Source organism: Histoplasma capsulatum, genomic scaffold, assembly GCF_000149585.1.
Source record: "Histoplasma capsulatum NAm1 scaffold_10 genomic scaffold, whole genome shotgun sequence".
Lineage (NCBI taxonomy): Eukaryota > Fungi > Ascomycota > Eurotiomycetes > Onygenales > Ajellomycetaceae > Histoplasma > Histoplasma mississippiense.
This window is the reverse complement of record NW_001813973.1, coordinates 956,249-974,125: the sequence shown is the minus strand read 5'-3', so window position 1 is coordinate 974,125 and position 17,877 is coordinate 956,249. Positions and strand designations below refer to the sequence as shown.

Genomic DNA, 17,877 nt, shown 5'->3' with positions numbered 1-17,877 from the left:
TTCGTTTTTGCGTTCTCACTCCAACCCTCAACTCTACTGGTTATTCTATCTCCCGTATCTATTTCTACTTGTTGGCGTTTTCAGGATTTTGAAGTATCTTCTGTCATATCTGCCTCATTCTTCGCAGCTTTCTCCTTTCGTGTCATATCCCATTTTGTTTCCCCCAACGTATCATACAGACAAACCCGCTATCAGCACCACGCACTTGACGGTTTTTACGGTATATTTGTTTGCTGCTGTTATCCAGATAGGACCTCATTTTATCCTGCTCAGGGCTCATATATCCTTTTTATTGCTTGTTCTTTTTGCTCTTTTATGCTTATTTTCCTGTATACCCACGGACATAAAATCTTACTCTGTGATGGACACCTATGTTTGTGATATTACGGCTGAGCGGGGACGGAAAGTACTTTATCTGCTTCCGTCAACTCAGAAATATCGTTTACCTTATAAAGCGCCCGCCATATTTCATTTCAGTAATAGAACCCAACCAACAAAGAAACAAGAATGCGGACGTGGGTTTGTTTGAGAATAGCAATTCTTGGTAAATAGCAGACACATGCAAAGGGGTTTCTCTGGAGGCAAACAAGAAATGGGAATCCGAAGAATTGCAAATGATTCTGTGCTCTGTTTACCTCATTCTCCAGCTTTTGTTCATCCACTCACTCGGAAGCGTCCATTATAACACCCACTTGCTGCCCAGGCTGTAGGCCGAACCGACGGCAAATGAATGACACATATCCCTGCCAAAATATTCTTTTTGTCAAAACCCGGCGAGGCGCGCGCGTTAGGACGGACAGTTAGTTTACATGGTACATGCATATATCAGAAAAAGAAAAGAAAACCCAAGAAGAAGGGCCTTACGAGCTGACTAGTTCTATACGCGCACCCGTACATTGCAATATCTCCATACAGTTACATTGGCGGGCACACCACGACATGGCTTCACAGCCCTCCCCCGACATCCGGCAGAGAGGACAGCCAACTAACAAAAGCAAGCCGGTATCGCCTTTGCGCCAACATTCCAAGAATGAAAATAACAAAATCTGGGAGAGGCACGGTATACGTCATCCAGGCGGCGCCGCCCCGACATCAAGATGAAACCGAATCCCGAATTTAAGCAATGTTTGTTAGGTTCTGGGGGCGGAGAGCATAAAGAACATTCGTCTCTTAAATCTATGTACGAGATCGGACATCTACCCACAAATGTACGGTGTCCGGGCTCACTTTTGATTTGATTTTACGTCTTCGAGGGTCTGATGACTTGCGATCTTGGTCCTCGAAGTTCATAACTAGTACGTATGGTCGATATATACAAATATACACTCGAGTTGAAACAAAACCACCCATGCGCCTGCTCAGGTACCTAATAAAACCTACCTCGGTACAAACCTTGACCTATTTTTCTTTTTGCAAAGCGGGCGGAAATGCGGTGTCTACGTACGAAATACCTTGCTTGGAACTTGGATAGATGGATGGAGGGGCGCAGTTTGCGGCTAGATTAGTGGATTCCCAGTGACGTGGGCAAGGGACAACCCGAGACCCAATCCCTGGCTTTTTGCATCTAACTCAAGGTCACCGCTGTTCTTGTTCCCAGGCACAATGTGCTGTGCTGTCCATATACCGTGCATGTACAGCTTCAGATCAATTTCGTCGATTTCAGCAGATCACCCTTTTCCTTTTCCTTTTCCTACCACGTAATCTTTGGTTTCCTTCTTCCTTCCCATGAAAATCCACCAAATGTTGGATTCCGGACCCTATCTCCCATCCATTCGGAAGCCCCGGGACTAGTCAATCTCTCGACCAACGACGGCATGGAAGAAGCTGAGAAAATCCCCTTCTTTGCGACAGACAGTCGCATACCATTTTAGCATCATCACCCTCCTATGATAAGCCATTATGAGCATTGATGAGCAAATGCGGGAGGAGGAGTTAGCGGGAGCCACCAAAGCCCTGACCACCGAGGCTCCTGCGGAAGGGGTACATCGCGGAGCCTATACCTACCTAGGTATTTTCATTCGGGATCTATGTAGGTACGTAACGGAACCGATCTTTGGTTCCGTTCTTATTTTTCTCGAATATGTGAGATGAAATAATTCCGATACCTAGCTCCAGGTTCCGTGCCGGTATTCGGTGCAGACACCTACATGTACTGTACCTGTACATCCATGTCTTTCGTCGTTAGTGCGGATACTGCCTCTTCCGCCTAGTACCTCAGGAGTAAATATGGGAGACAAAGAAAATGATACAGAAAGACGACCAGAAGACGGAGCGACTGGTTTTCAAGCTATTCTCCGCTCTTGTCTAGCTAAAAGCAGGAAACGAAGAATTTGAGTTAGCCTAGCTTTGTCTTTCACATTGTGCCTTGCCCTTATCCCAACCAGGGTAATTACCATAATTTTGCTCCATTCATTTCATCTCGTTTCCTTTCGGGCCTCTTCCTCTATTAGTATTCGTCCGCCGAGGCCAAACCCGCTCAGATCTCAAATAGAAGACGCCCTCAGCCAAAGGGCGGGATTCCAATTTATTGAGGAGAAACTTGCTGAGTTGCGAAGTCAGGTTAGAGTATGAGGTAAGAGGCGCTCGAAGATCGTTAACCTACTGGCCTGTTAACTACTAGGTGATCTACAGGATCGACTTAGAACCCAGACGAGGTCAAAACTTAAAGGGCTCAAGGTGGGGGTTTCGATGGATGGATTCCTGAAACTGTTTGGGAGGGGTGGGAGGGGAGGACAGGTCAAGGGCTGAGTCTGGGAGGCCTGAAGGAGTCCGGCTTCAAATCACCAACCTTTTGGGTTCCTGAGTATGCGCGTGCGTGGGCGATTGATTTTCGCTGTGGAGAAAGGCAAGACCCTGTATTTTAATATTTCTATTTTATTCCCAGCTAAATACCAAAACGGTTTTAAATCGACATTTTCATTTGTTTTAACTTTTCTTCGGCAATCCTTCTGTTCTGTGTCATATGATCGTGGATGGTAATAACAAGCGATTCGACACTCCAAGAAAATGGAAGTGTGAAGAATAATCTACGGCTATCCCTTGTTTGGGGATGAGAGCAGTTCGTGGTGTCTTCCTGTGTACCCATCTATTTGTACTTTATTATTTTTATTTTGCGAGCCCTTGACTTGGTATTTTTCAACAAGAATATTTTTCTTTTCTCGGGCAGGGGTTGGATGAAGTCGTACACGTTTAGATCGCCTCGAGCTTGATTAGTTTTCCAATCCAGGATTTTGGCGATTCGATTCCCCGTGGGGGCGATCAATTAACGTAGCAACGCATCTAACAAGGAGTTAACAACGATTCCTATACTCCTCCATTCATCGGACATATGATTACCTCTATTAGCAAATGCCGATACCAAAACATTAGAAATGGAGAAGAACGGCGTTAATTAAGTATCAACGGATACTTCGCCTGGTAACCAAAATTGATATTGGGCGAAATTTGGCGGCAAAGAAATACGGAAATGTCTCATCCATGATAAAAATGGTTGGGCAGCGTTCTGGAGCGAGCCAGATATCTAGAAACCACGGTAATTTCATATGCACTTCACAAAGGCTTTCTGTTTGGCTGCTGCTCGGAGCTCAAGCATGCTTGTTATTACCTTGTGCTCCCGTTTCATGCTCGTTGAGGTGGTCAGGGTAGTAAAATAAGGGGACAGATGGTCTTCTATCCGGACAAAGGGTTCCAACCTTAAAACAGGCGTTATACATGCACAACGTTGGATTTCTGGGAGGCCGGCTGTTGGATGCCCCAGCTTGTGTATATCATTTATTGCACCGTTGGCTGAGAGTTGGGGTGGTTCACCCCAGCAGTCGCGACTGACACGCTAGGGGGGAATGGTTCGTTGACGATGAGCCAAGGCATAGCTCATGATAGTGGATGATAAAGTGTTTCCTCCCGCATCTTGAGTTGGTCTGAAATTGGAATCTTTTAAACTGGAGATCCAACAGAAATGATGTGGACAACCCATTAGAATGTGTAACAAGTTCGCAGGCGGTGCAAACTTCACGTGGTTGCTGGTCTTGCCGGATGTTGGTCAAAGAGGCACTGTTGACTGCGGTAGCGGCATAAACAAGTTTGACAAACCCACAGAATGATAAAAAGGGGCGACCCACATACCCGTATTAACGCCACTGTTTAGTTGACGATAGACAGCAATACAATCGACTTATCCTGGACAAAATCTATCCAGAGGCTATGGCGGGGAATCTAGACATTGCTCTTAAGTCAAGTCGACTTGACAGTTGCAAGCCTAACGCTGTCAACCTCACCAAGCAAAGTGATATTAAAAATTATAATCGATTTCAAGAAAACCAACGGACGATCTCAGGGTTTGTGTGTAGTGTCACCAATTCAAAGTACCCTGAGCTCTAGGCTCCAGGTTTGCGGCAGAAGAGGATCAGGGAAAAGAAAAGCGGATGGCGATCAGTGATTCACTATTCAAACGTTGAACTCTGGCAAGGGGATATTCATTGCCAATAGTACTCGGTCGACAGTTGCGAGACTGTGGTGTTACGTGCCTCTAGGTTGATAAAGGTTAGCTCTCAACCACACTTCAGAAGCTTTTGGGTTTTTCTAAAGTAGCCAATTGCTACTCTGTTTACAGGTTTTCAAGAAATAAAAAGTGTCTGCCATCGAATCCAATTGCAGGAATGGCACATGGTTACCCTGATTATCCCACTATATAGCTCATGTAGTACGGACAGGAAGACGATGGTTTGAAACGGCCACTAGAATCTATGAACGTCAGGCCGGACCGAGAGTCACATGCGAAACAAGTCGAAAGGAGTGTTGGAGACCCCGCTGGTGGATACTGGTACCAAGCATATACAGCCAGGAAGCACCAATATACCTAATAGATTCTTCCGTGGAGCTCCTAATCCCAGAATTTTTACCAACACATCTTAGTCAGTACATAGAGTCGAATATTTAACAGCGAAAAGTTAGAAATGTGTGGATATTGGTACACTGGCAATCCCCAGGGATAAATATCCGCGATTTCTCAGGATTTCTGGCCATACACACAGTAGTGTAATTGCATTTTTGTTGACTTCTAATTCTTGCACAGGCATCTCGATTTCCTAGATGTTATTTAGATAATGCTCATGGCAACGGAATATGCCGGCTGTCTCGGGTATATGGCGTATCAAATGCTGCATCATTGGCCAGGCGCATCCAGTGATCACAATGCGAAGTTCCCGATGTGAGTTGGCTCAACTAGCCCTGACTTGATTCCAATTCTCTCTATCACTCCAGGGTCATACTTTAGAAAGGTTTGAGGTGATTAGCAACTCCATCAGAAGACCAATAGAGAAAAGTATATCGTATAATCCAGAACGACATCTTTTGTACATCAGAGAGCATATTTCTCATAGATAGAAACGGAGGGGGATAAATTATCCACTTGGTAAAACATAGATAGCTCCTCACTGCATCGAGTGCTGGGCGAAGCCATGGCATGGAGAACAAGCAATGCTTCAATCAAGAACCTCCCAACGACGAGTAACATGCCAAAAAGCCTGCTGCCCCTGTTGTCCTACAACCAGCGTGGCACGGGAGTCAGTGTGAAAACGAAAACGTAAAAACACCCAGTCAGTATTATAGAGGGATATAATATTTGCTGCCGGATTTACCATTCTTCTCTAAAGCGAGGTGTAGAAGCAAGGGTAAGGTGTAACTATGATAAGAAGGGAGTTCTAATGTATTTGAAGGATATCATCCACAATATTAGGCAGGCTTATCGTATATAAATAGTATCAAAATCCGGCTTTAGCAGTACGGCCCCAGGATTTGCAAAGCATTTGTTTATTTGTTTTCTTTCGTTTCACAGGCTGCTGCGATGTGTGGGCGCGATGACTATCCGGCATTACGGGTTTCCTGCAAGGAGAGTGGAATTTCCAGGTAAAACGGCAACAGGGGAAGTCTCTGATGAAGTATCTGAAAGGACTTTAATCCGGGTGTTCTGAAGAAGTGAAGTAGACCGTGTCGGTGATCTCGGACACAACCAGGCAAAGGTCGTTGAGATGCAAGTCATGTGCGGGCCAACTCTCAGCCTCAATACTAAACGATGAGAAACGTTACGATATACAGCATCTTACCGTAATATCATTACTTACACAGCAAATTGGAGAATATTTCCCGTACACGAATATAATTTTCGAAAGTAGTATTATACTAGTAACAACGCCATGTTATTATAAGCTTAGCGTTGCACATCATGCGCACGGACCATGTACTTAACTTGGACGGTTCCTTTCAAGCCTCAACTTTTTTCTCCGGCCAATATTTTCTTTTTCTTGCAACTCTCGGTCAACGATGTCTTTGTTTCAGCAGTCATTCCTGACTGGTCAAGAATGACTCGCCGGTGAGTGGGGTCATAAGGGGAAACCAGCCCTTCTCAGGTGAGGGACCTGCCCCGAATGGAGCAGAAATCGCGGTAAGTTGGTACAGCCACCCTGACATGGTAGTTTGTTGCATATGGGACCACGGAGCCGTCAAGCCTCATGTCCAGAATTCCTGCAGGCCAATCATTCAGGGTTTCCCCTTTTCAGACTGTGCATGAATTTACACCACATATTCCAGTGGAATGGGCCCCTAAATTGGTATCGACCAGTCGACTCTGACATGGGGGCAATCAATCTGCATTCCACCCGCTCCACCCTTCCACTCCCTTGTGCTTGTTTTGTCGGTGTATCATGCAAAACATTGTTCACTGCAGCCCTTGTTCCCGCACCCAACATCCAATTCAATTATTCTCTGCCTCTCACAATTCCCTACCAATCAGAGGCAGAGCTATCAATTGCTTGTACCCCTTATGTCTTTCCCATTCTTCAATATTTTGGTGCCGGTATCTCCCTGTTGGCTCAGATCCTTTCCCGCCACAAGATACATACATAGTAACCCATAGGGTAAAGGTACAGTCCTCGTGGCTGCTCCGTTCCATCTCGATACTGGGTCGGGCTTTTTTCTTTTTTAAGGCATGGCAATCGATCATGTTTTATGAAATTGATAAATATGCCATGTGACGGGACAAGCGCATTCATGCGCACAACATACGCAGTGCTAACATTCGAAATACTGTCAGTACTTATTGGCGAAACCAAAGCGTAGAAAGCAAGTTTGAAGAATGCAATTCCAAGTCACTCCAAAACCAACACCGCCGGAGTGGGATTATTTTCGGGTCGTTTTTGAGACCTATGTCGCATTGTACTGCTTCAGGTTGCTAATGCCAGAGTTTTCATCTTTATTCTGAATTTTCTCTCTGCGTCAGAGAATATTGCTTACACTCTTTCCCCCTCCCCCTCCCAGCCGGGGAAAGATACTTGGACGCCAAGAAATCGCTTCCTGTCCCCTACCGCCCTTCAGTGGAGTTTTCTCTATGATTCTTTATCTGATTTGTTCTTGCGTGGTCTGTTCTCTCTTCGGGGCACAGCCGAAATTGGAGTTGAATGCAATCAGGAATGGAGCCACTGCGGTTAATTCATTAAACCATTTTTACTAAGATTGTCGCCAGACGGTCAGATTTCGTCGTTTGCTGTCTAAATGACAATGATCAATGACCTCCTCAGGTGGATTTACGAATCTACAGAAACCCCGTCGTCTTGATGTTATAAGTAGGGTTTGATACGTGTTAAAGCTTTGTGCTCGAAAGCGTGGAGCCCAAAAGCAGCGAGAATGAAGCAGTGCTTTATAAAGAGAAAGATACAATGAAGTCGTCCTATTATAGGGTTACTAGGACATGTGTTGACGCAAGAGAAAAAATGAAAAATTCGATTATGACCAAGGCATGAACGAAAATGAAATAATTTGGCAGCAGTCCTGCGAGGCGGGGAATATGAATGGTGACTCGAGTGGTTGGCGCTGGTTGGAGGTAAATGAGGGCTAATAATAACCATCTCCCGTTGCTGCCTTCTGTGCTTTGTGCGTGTCCTTACGACCCTTTACTTCCACTCATCCGCAAGCCTTCTGGAACTTGGGAGTCTGTCAATAAAACGAAAATTGCGGATGCCAAAAAGACAAAGCTCTCGAAAGAAGCGGCCGTACAATCCATGCTGTCTAGACTACCCTGGACCCAGGATCGTTCGGGGAATGGTCCAGAGGGGCATATCATCGTGCTCGCCGCAACGTTCATTGGCGGCCGTCAAACTTGCGCAAGCCGGTCAAAATACGATAGGGCTATCAGCTGCCGGCGCAAGTCCAAAAGTTCTACCCTCTCATCTCCTCGATCGACAAACTGGGGGCTCAGAAAATAAATTACCAAGAAGAAGCGGCAAGGAAGGAAAAAGCAAAAATCAAGCAATGAAAATCAAGCAGATTTTTAATTTTCAATTTTGCATGGCAGTGGAGAAGAGAAGAAAAATTTGCCGATGCCTACCCTAGATATTATTTCTTCAAACCTTCCATCTGATCCAATGAGCTGTTCCCACTACATCTAGCTGAACAGCTTGTCTGTCCAAGGGCTGTTCGGCGTCCTCGCCCGCTTGTGAAACACCATTTTTCGTGGAGTGATTCCGTTAAAATTGAAGTTTTATTAAAGCTTCTTTATTCCGCTCACTGTCGTTATACATTTTATCTCCTCGATTTGATTCTCAAGTGAAGCGAGCGCAGCTGACAACTACAGGTTGTCCTGGTCTTGGTTTGCCCTTATCCATTACCGTTTCTATTATTTGTTGTATTTTGCGCTTTTTTTTCCTTTTTCTAATCCGTCCACCTTCGCATTGAGTCTTAGCGGTCGATCATCTAAGCACCTTGCCCAGCTCATTCGCAGTGTCGAACTGATTTCTGAAGCTGGAAATAACTTGTTATACCTCTGCAAATCCTACCCTTTTTCACAAATCTCTTTTTAACATCTTTCTCCGTATATTCTCCCCAACGCCTGTGTCATCAATTCCAGTTCTTCTCCGACGCAATATACTCGCTTTCCGCGCGAATCGCAGACATTTCTTCATTTCCTCCAGTTTATACATAAAATTCGACAAAATCGGCAGGATATTTACGCAACTACAAGCTCATTGTGTCGAGGTAAATGGCTATAAACCCCGATATGCAAAATCTTTGCGCCGTTATTGTCATTCGCGACCAACAAACGTCGATCAAGAAGTTTAGTTAAAGGTTGCGATCGCTTCCCCATATTTCCGTTTTTTCTACGCCTTTACTCTTTTGAGGTTGGTCGCATGAAGCGTCTCCTGTTGGCATTATCATATTCGTATTTCTTTTCTTCAATCCCGGAAAAGCTTATTGAATTCCCACTCGCAACAAGGGCCCGATCTGCCCTTAAGAGTGTCCATCGAGCAGGATTGAGACCAGCCAATCATTACTATCGACATTTCCAGCGTCGCCCGACTACCACAAGGTTTGTCTGGTCTAAACGCCTTCCTGCAGTTTTGGAGCGTATTCTCCGGTTCCCTTTTCTTGGGACTTCTCCCGAAGTCGAGCCACCCAATCCAGCAGCGCGTCCTCTGCTGATTGTCGGCGGAATTTGACCTGACAAATGAATAATAGTAAGCTTATTTTCATATGGTACGACTTCAAAGATACATTGTTTGGATTATTTAGACCACCACCCGCTGTCAGCGGAAGATCGTCCACGTTTTCCCTCAGTGCTATTTATTTCCTTTTTCTTTATTTTCTCATTACTATTTATTTTCCGCTTTTACCCATTTACTTCTTTGATTCCTGCATTATTCTTTCACCCTACCGCCTTCCCCTCCTTGCTTTGATTCTTCCTGACCGATTTTCCAACCAATGCATGCATGTGCAACCTAGCTACACCCGAGCGTACCCTTTGCAACACTGTACTTCATCCGTATTTGCTCTATCGATTAAGCATGTGTTATTTTCTGCCTACAACCATATTAAATCTTAAAACTCCAATCTAACCTGGATTTGTGCAGCCACACTGCTTGAGAATTCTTTTCAGATTGACTATCCTGTGCCTTCTGAGACCGAGTACATCGCAAACGAACGAACGTTCCCTACCACAACTTCTTTCCCGACCGAAAACCCCGAAACTGGCCTCCAGAGAACCGATTCACTAAGACATCAATTAGGACACCTGGGTTCTGTACCCGTCACCAACGGCTTTAGGTACGCCGCACGACATTCTGCGGTACAAGATGTACCGTAGGTGCCCATCCTCCTTTTAATTTCGACTGCCCTTGCATTCCCACCTCTCTCGGTGTTTGGCAATTTGACTGCTACCTTTTTGACCTTGTGTTTCATGCCGCTTCGAACTATTGTCTTGCTTAGTTAGAAAGCCCATCCAGCTTCCTTATCACCACATTATTGCTCTGATGCATTGCCACGGGCTGTTGACAGCTCATTCCCCACCCCCGGTAACCCACGTCACAGGACTGCTCTGGAATTTATTTCGTTGATGGTGCTCTAGTTAGTGCTTTATTTCAGTGCCTCATTGTGCCATTTTTTGTTAATCTCACTGTTGTAATTAATTTACACTGTTGAACTTGTGTCGGTTTGCTAATGTTGGATTCCTCTTATTCCAGCTTTAATGCTGCATCTGGGCTACTCATGAGCCCGATTGAACCGTCCCGTGGATCATCCTCAACAAGCCCCAGCTCAGCTACGACTTCATATGCTTATACATCACTTTCAAATTCTATACCGAATACGGCGACTTCAACCGAAGGGTTTTCGACGCAATCGTCCTACTCCCATCCTACAAACTTGCGGTGGAACGATAGAATGGGAGACTTGAGAGTCCAACGGGTACCTGCGCTGTAAGTTTATCCTCCCAACTTCCACCCAATTTAGCTCTGCTTTTATGGTAAAATTTTTCCAGTTCTAACGCCTCTGCTCTCCAGCCAGCCTCCGTCGGGTATGTCACCACCCTTGCAATCACAGGGCACTGTGGTTCCAGTGTCAACCGGGTTGATGACAAGGACCGATCCGTATTCGATGTCATACTCCATAAACCGGAACTCATACGGCACTCCGCACCAGACTATGAACGATATATCACGTTATTCCCAATACCCTTCTACGCGGACAATGGCCGTCCACGCAAATAGTTCCTCGATTTATAGCCATCTGATGGACACCTCATCTCGGGCTTCTCAATCAAGCCCAGAAGCCCCCCCATTCAACGAAACAAACGTGCTTCATTCCGTTTTTACAAATAGCCACCAAACAATCAATCCGGAAATCCAAGCGAAGATACATAAGGGGTTCTTTCAGGTGGATGACAAATGGACATGCTATCGTCGCAACTACTTTTCTGTATCCTGCTCGTTCTCGCTACGCCCCTGGACTCCAAATTCTCCATTATATGTCCAACTTCCCAACAGCAACCCGCAGAGCGTTCGGTCGTTTGCAATGTCAATATCTGCGGTCGTGAATGCACAAGAGAATGAAACCCGAGAACTTGTCCAACATACGCCAAAACGAGACAAACAGTCAGAAAAAAAGCCGGGAAGGATAACTCTGCACCCGCAGCATCCACCGTCTCTCGCTATGGTCCATCCACCGTCGCTTGGGGGTAATCACATATCGTTCGCCGCGCCACCACACACTTCAAGTCTATCATTAGATTATGGACAAACCTTCGGAGCAGCTCCGCAGGTATCACAGCCACCCTCTTCCCATACATTTGAACGTATCCAGTTTCAAAAAGCAACAGCAAACAATGGCAAGCGCCGTGCGCAACAACAGTATTACAATCTAGTTGTGGAGCTCTACGCAGAAATCCCCATGCCAAATGGTGTTGATCTTCAGTGGGTCTTGATCGCTAAAAGATTATCCCATCCGATGGTGGTTCGTGGTCGGTCACCGGGCCATTATAAAGATGGTCGGCGAGACAGCTCAGCAAGTATGGGACCAGACGGCGGTACTGGAAGCTCAGGAGATGGCAACGGAGGGGGTTGCTTACCTCCAGGAATCGGCCATGGCCCACGCGCCCATCTTTCATTAATGTCACACTACAGTGGTAGTCACCGCCCTCCTGCTTCGTATAACTACCATCGGCTATCATCTACAGACCACTCTCCTTTAACCACAAGCCCTCTTATATCGTCGTCGTCGTCGTCGCCTGATTATAACAGCTATACCATGATGAACGGTTCGATGGATCCATTAGAGACGATCAAGGACACCACAACCGCAGGCGCTTATGGTGACCCAACGTTTACAACTGCTTCACCAGATTCAAGAAAAATATGCATCGAACCGTCTAACTTACGCCTACATATGCCAAGCTACGATGACGACGCCACCGTAAAGACACAGGAGGATCAGGATAGTACGTACAACACAGCCTTCGATCCAATGATCCCGGCTTTACAAAATGAGCACGATGGCTCAAGTCAATATCTCAAACGGCACGGTATTACCAGCTATTTGAATAACGCTTCAGGTCCCAGATTTGGTGGATCCTATGCCAATCGTTCCGGAGATAATTCTTACGGCCGCCTCGACCCGATCCAAAATCCCCAGAGTCTCTGTTCTTGAAATGTGCTAGCTGATTGCTTAACGACAAATACTCCATCGATTTGGACTTTGCTCATTCTGCGCCAGTTTCCTGACTATTTATCTATATCATCAACGCTTAACGATTTCCTTTTGCTAAGAGTTTCAAACAATCTTCATTCGGGACCGCAGCGCAATTGAAAGATTTGCTGTTTAACATCATTTTAGCTTATCTTACTTCTAGAATTCTCACTTTTCTCCTTTCCCATTTTTATTCTGGGGCTTTTTAAAATTTTCCTATATAATTATATTTATTCTTAATGTCAATCAATTCATCTGTTTTTATCACTATCAGTCCTTTTTAAACGACCCTGATCCCGTCTAAATGTTCTTCCTTTCTCATCCAAGGCCGAGACTTCGCATAGGGGCAAGCCATATAGTGGGTGCTGAACATGGCGCCATCAAACACAAAGCAAGTTGTCTGAATGGCTGGATCACATCATGGTGCAACCAATTTCTCACCTGCCTTGCTCTGTTGATGCTCCCTAGCGCATGTTTTTCATTCGCGCTAAATTTGCTTGTGTCATACATGTTGTATTGTTATGCATATGGATCAAAAGTGCTTCTTAGTTAGGCTTCCTAGTTTGGATAACTAGGTCGAATCGCGTTGAGTAACTGCAGCAAAGCGACTTTCTTAGTAGCTTATGTTTTCTTACATTGTTTTGGAATGCCTCTCCAAGATTTCGGCAGACTGGGACCAGAAAAATAAGAAAAGGGAAGGGAATGTTACACGAAAAAAAAAGTATGTATGGCGTTCATGGTGGGACGTATTGACCTGATGGTTGCGCATTGGGAAAGGCACGAGGGGAGAGCGAATTGGGGAAAGGAGTGTCTCGCCGGATGTTTGTTTTAACACTTCTGGCCTGGGAATTCGAACTACGAAGACGAGAAGTTGTCAGTGGCTATGTATCGGGAAAAAATGTGCCCCATGTTTATTATCTATGCAGGCAGCTGGTCGTCAGAATAATAACCCTTTTAACACGAGACAGATCGTAAGAGATTGGTGACCGTTAATTTGAGTTCAAATGTCATTACATTTCATTTACTAGATGAAATGGAATAGTGTACGGTGCCATACTTTCCACGTATTTTCTTGATTTCTTCTGTGCTTTACCAGCATCTTTCCATCACTGTTGCCAGATTGCTGGACAGTGAAGCCACGTGATTATTGTGCCCTATTCCGAGCTATCTCGACATCCACCCCCCCCCGGAGAAGAAATATGTAAATGACGGTGACAAATGGCATCTATTATAGAGAATTGAAATAAGTATAAAAAATGCTTCTCCCTAATTCCTTCTTTGCTAGAAAGTAGAAAGGGACAATATTAACAAAAAGAAAAAAAAAAAAAAAAAAAAAAACCAAGTAGCTAACCGATAACCTAGGCACCCATACATACTGTTTAGGTATATTGCCTTTTCTGGTTATATACACCCCGGACCGACCTTTATCGAAATAGTAGGGCCGATGTAAAACACCGTGGCAGTCAATGGGTACACAGGCTCCGTGCTTGGTATTACAATACCAACTCCCATCGCAAAAACCCATACCCGTCAATAGCTGGAGACACAGCATACAGGTGTAAAGGGGTGTATCGTGGACCAGAGGCTGGTCCACCCTTGTTCTGCTTCTATCTTATGGGATTTCCAATGACTGATTTACAAATCCAAGCCCCTTTATTTTCAGTGACCATAAACGCGACAAAATCAAGCCGAGTGCGAAAAGATGTGAAACTTACTCATTGTGGCTTTAAGCTGAGTAGAACAGCCACCTAGAGCAGAGATTCAAAGCCAATTGATATTCGCAGACAGCGAAACTTTACGAGGGAAGGCGAATGATAGTAGAGGCAAAAGCCAAACGAGATGGATGGTGGCCTGAGACATAAACTCGTCAGGCGCCAGTGCTATATCGGGAACAGTCAGAAGAGTGAAGCATGATTCTCAAAGCAACTCAAACCGCTGACGGTATATTTGATTTGGCCGATGGATCGATATTGATGCACATCAGTGGCTGCAGCAATGCAGACTGACTCTAAGTCGGAATATCAAGAGACGCAGATGTAGCTTTAGTATATTCAGACTTCGAAGAATATGGTGGCTGAGCCTGGACCAAAGTGACAAATGGCAGATGGTAGATCTTAAGTTTCTTTAATTTTGTCTCAAGAGTATTGCGTACGCGTACACACGAGCATCCCGCAGGAGACGCCGCGATGGCCACAAGTGTCGGGTAAGCTGGTTGGAGGAGCATTGCCATCCATAAGGTCGGAGAGAAGGAGGAAGCAGCACGGTGAAAAATAGCAAGCCGTTCGGAAGATTCGTAACATCAATGCACTTGGGGATCCTAGGACGAACTGGTTCGCTTTGAATTACTTTGCAGGAGCAGAATTCCATTCTCTTTGGCATATACAACTGTGATGATCCGAGTATCGAAGTGGAGTCAGGGTGTCAGCAGGTAGGGAGCACGAAACTAGCTGTCTGGGCGTGTAGGGGAGCTGTAAAGGTCGATGGAAACCAGCATGAACAGCTGTTCAAATTCTCCACCCTTGCTCGCTCCGCGCCATCGTCCTATCGAAAGGCAGATTATGCTCATGGCTTTTCCAATCGCCGTGAACTGATCTAGTCCATCACAATAATCACGGCAGCAGACCTTTTTCGAAACACATCCAATGCCATCGATGGGGAGTAGTACATCTCAATGTGTACAGCGTCGGCAATGAACAAGAATATGCACTTGTCTGCATTGAGATTTGATTTGACGATAGGGAGTGTTGGATAGCCAACGGAACAGAGAAGAAGCCATTCAAAAAAGGAAAAGAGGTCGAATAGCGTTTGAAAGAAAATGGAACAAGTACTTCGACAACGGAAAAAGGCAACCCAAGTTTACTCAAACTCGAACTTGCCGCTGCAAGTCTCAAAGGAACTGATCGTCAATTTCTCTCTCCACCTCCCCTTGACTCGGTCTTCCATCGAAAGGCATACATACAATCCAGTCCGAAACCCGTGTCAGTGTAGCGCATTCTCATCATGACGGGGAGGGCTGGACTAGAGCAATTTGATATACCATTGCAATGGTGTCCAACTCCACTCTTTTGTGTAATCGAGGCCAAAATCGGCCCCGAGCTCTCGATTCGGTTCCACGACTGCAGCCCCTGAGATCTCCCTGCCTGTCCGAGATCCGTTTCTCCCCAAGATAACTTGAAGTTCAAAGACAAGGATGAAAAGCCGGAATTGCAAAAACGAAACTTTTCAGAAGTCGATAATCTGGTCACACATCTTTATCCGGGGCCCATTTCGCTCCCATCGTACCTATTTCATCATCGTCGGTATGCGCAGGCGCCCCCCAACCTCCTCCTATTCCTTTTCAGAAGCAGCACGTATTATAGTACCACGTCAATGTTCGGCCGATGATGGAATTATCCACATGTACACAACATTCTCACCCTCACGCACTCATCATACCCACAGCGTATACGCTTTAATCTTCTTTTTCTCGCCAAAACCTCCCCCTCCCAGTTCCTCACCGGTCTCTTCCATACTTTGGTCACACCACAGTAACATTAAACCCGTAAATCATCTAACATAGTTCATGCCTCTTCCCCAACTCAATGCCAATCCCCCTTCCCATTTCCCATAACCTCCTCCGCCTCACATGCAGCACTTTTTCTCTCCCTTCCTCCCTCATTATTCCCCCCTCCACTCATCATTCACCGCTGGACAGTCGAAATCTTAACACTCAATTTCCTGTCCAAGTCCGCCTGCTCCTCCTTGCTCGGCACCATTCCCAAAGCCTCCTCAATCTTAGGAGACCACCACATCCCAACTGCAGCGTAGGCCATCAGGCCAGCTCCGAAGAGGAAGCGAGTGCGCGGAGAAAGGTTGCGGTAGGACCTAGAAAGCGCGCGCGCGGGGGGGGGGGTGGGGGGGGCCAGTATTAGTCAGTTAGCAAATTGTTTGTTTGGGACCTTTTTATGCTTCATCTCCGTCGTTTTAGATTGTATATAATTGCACATAGCATGCTGTATACGAATTAAAGCAATTCTGGCGGTTCACTTATTTTCTTTCTGTATGGAATTCAATTGAAATTTTGCGGAAATTGGAGCACAAAGTGGGGGGGGAGGGGCTGGACATACGACCACAGCGACATTATTTGTAAAAAAAAAAAAAAAAAGGGAACCCGATGATGGCCTTGTCGTGTTGTTGGTGGTGGTGGTGGTGTTGGACTTTTTGAGAACTTGATGTTGCCCAATGCCATCATGTCTTGGCATTTTGCTAGGAAAGGTTTAGCCTCTATTTTGGAAGTTCTTATGCTGATGTTTCTCAATATATGACTGGATATAGTTATGCCATTTGGTCTAAACAATAGAGTACTCCTACTTGCATGTCGATTTTTTGAAGAATATCATCCATTGATACGTAATGTCCTCACACAAATCCACCTATGTTTAAGACGTAAATGCCTATATGAACAGGTATATATATTGATCAGGCTACATAAATACTTTAGGGAAACAAATAACAAACTAAAGTGAACGAGGCATACGAAGATAGAAAAAGAGTCAATAATCAAGGCTACAAAAAAAATCAAATAGAACTCATCAAAATTGGAAAAAGGAGGTCATAAAAATACAGGGTTACTGATCAAGGATTAAACCAATTTTCACATTTCCAAATGCAAAGTGAAGCAGACAAGCAAAGCAGGAAAAGGGGAAGAAAAAAGGGAACCAACGAAAAATTCCGGAACAAAGTTCACAACTTAAAGCAAACCAAACCAGAAAAACATAAAAGGCAAGGCATGAACGTGCAAGGAACAATATGGGGTAATTTCACGCGTGCATTGAGAATAGGTACATCCATGTATAAAGGTAAGGTTGCCCGCTCGGGGGAAATGTTCAGTGCAGGAGGTGGGAAAAGGCATTGGGTCGAGGTTTATATAGGGGACAATACTGAGCAACGAAAAACAGAACATACATAACGGAGGCCAAAAGCAAAAAAGGGGGGAGAGAAAAAAAAAATGAAGGAAAAGGAGAATGGAAACCGCCACTGGTAGAGGACGCGGAAGGGATTTGTAAATCCATGTCCTGGAAACCACGGATTGGACCGTGCTAGATTGTCCAATCCAAGAAGTTCGTTCGCATGTCGATAAGTGGCATTCATTACCGGGGATTTTCCAAGGAGGTAGGAATGTGGAAGGGAGCACTGGGGTAGGCTGCGGGGGGAATAATATGTTATTTATAGCAAAGGGTGATATAACTGGTCATAAGCATAGTAATCCTGTTGTCCCCGACTGGCTGGCGCATAGCATCGTTCTAGGACATAGATTGATAAGAGCAAGAGTGCCGAAGTAACTGGCGAGGTAGTTAAAGTCTCTCAAGTCATTTCTTCCCGTAGGCACGGTCT

General features: G+C 45.2%; 2 protein-coding genes across 2 annotated transcripts; both read left to right on the top strand.

The window, feature by feature from the left end:
- Nucleotides 1-1,899: 1,899 nt before the first annotated feature.
- HCAG_08182 (predicted protein) lies at nucleotides 1,900-2,748 on the top strand (the record flags this gene model as incomplete). Its single annotated transcript, XM_001537023.1, has 3 exons — nucleotides 1,900-2,033; nucleotides 2,451-2,565; nucleotides 2,632-2,748. The coding sequence occupies 3 exons, from the start codon at nucleotides 1,900-1,902 to the stop codon at nucleotides 2,746-2,748; spliced, it is 366 nt and encodes a 121-aa protein (XP_001537073.1).
- A 6,771-nt stretch (nucleotides 2,749-9,519) lies between these two features.
- HCAG_08181 (predicted protein) lies at nucleotides 9,520-12,465 on the top strand (the record flags this gene model as incomplete). Its single annotated transcript, XM_001537022.1, has 4 exons — nucleotides 9,520-9,522; nucleotides 9,923-10,125; nucleotides 10,506-10,739; nucleotides 10,824-12,465. The coding sequence occupies 4 exons, from the start codon at nucleotides 9,520-9,522 to the stop codon at nucleotides 12,463-12,465; spliced, it is 2,082 nt and encodes a 693-aa protein (XP_001537072.1).
- Between the last annotated feature and the right edge of the window lie 5,412 nt (nucleotides 12,466-17,877).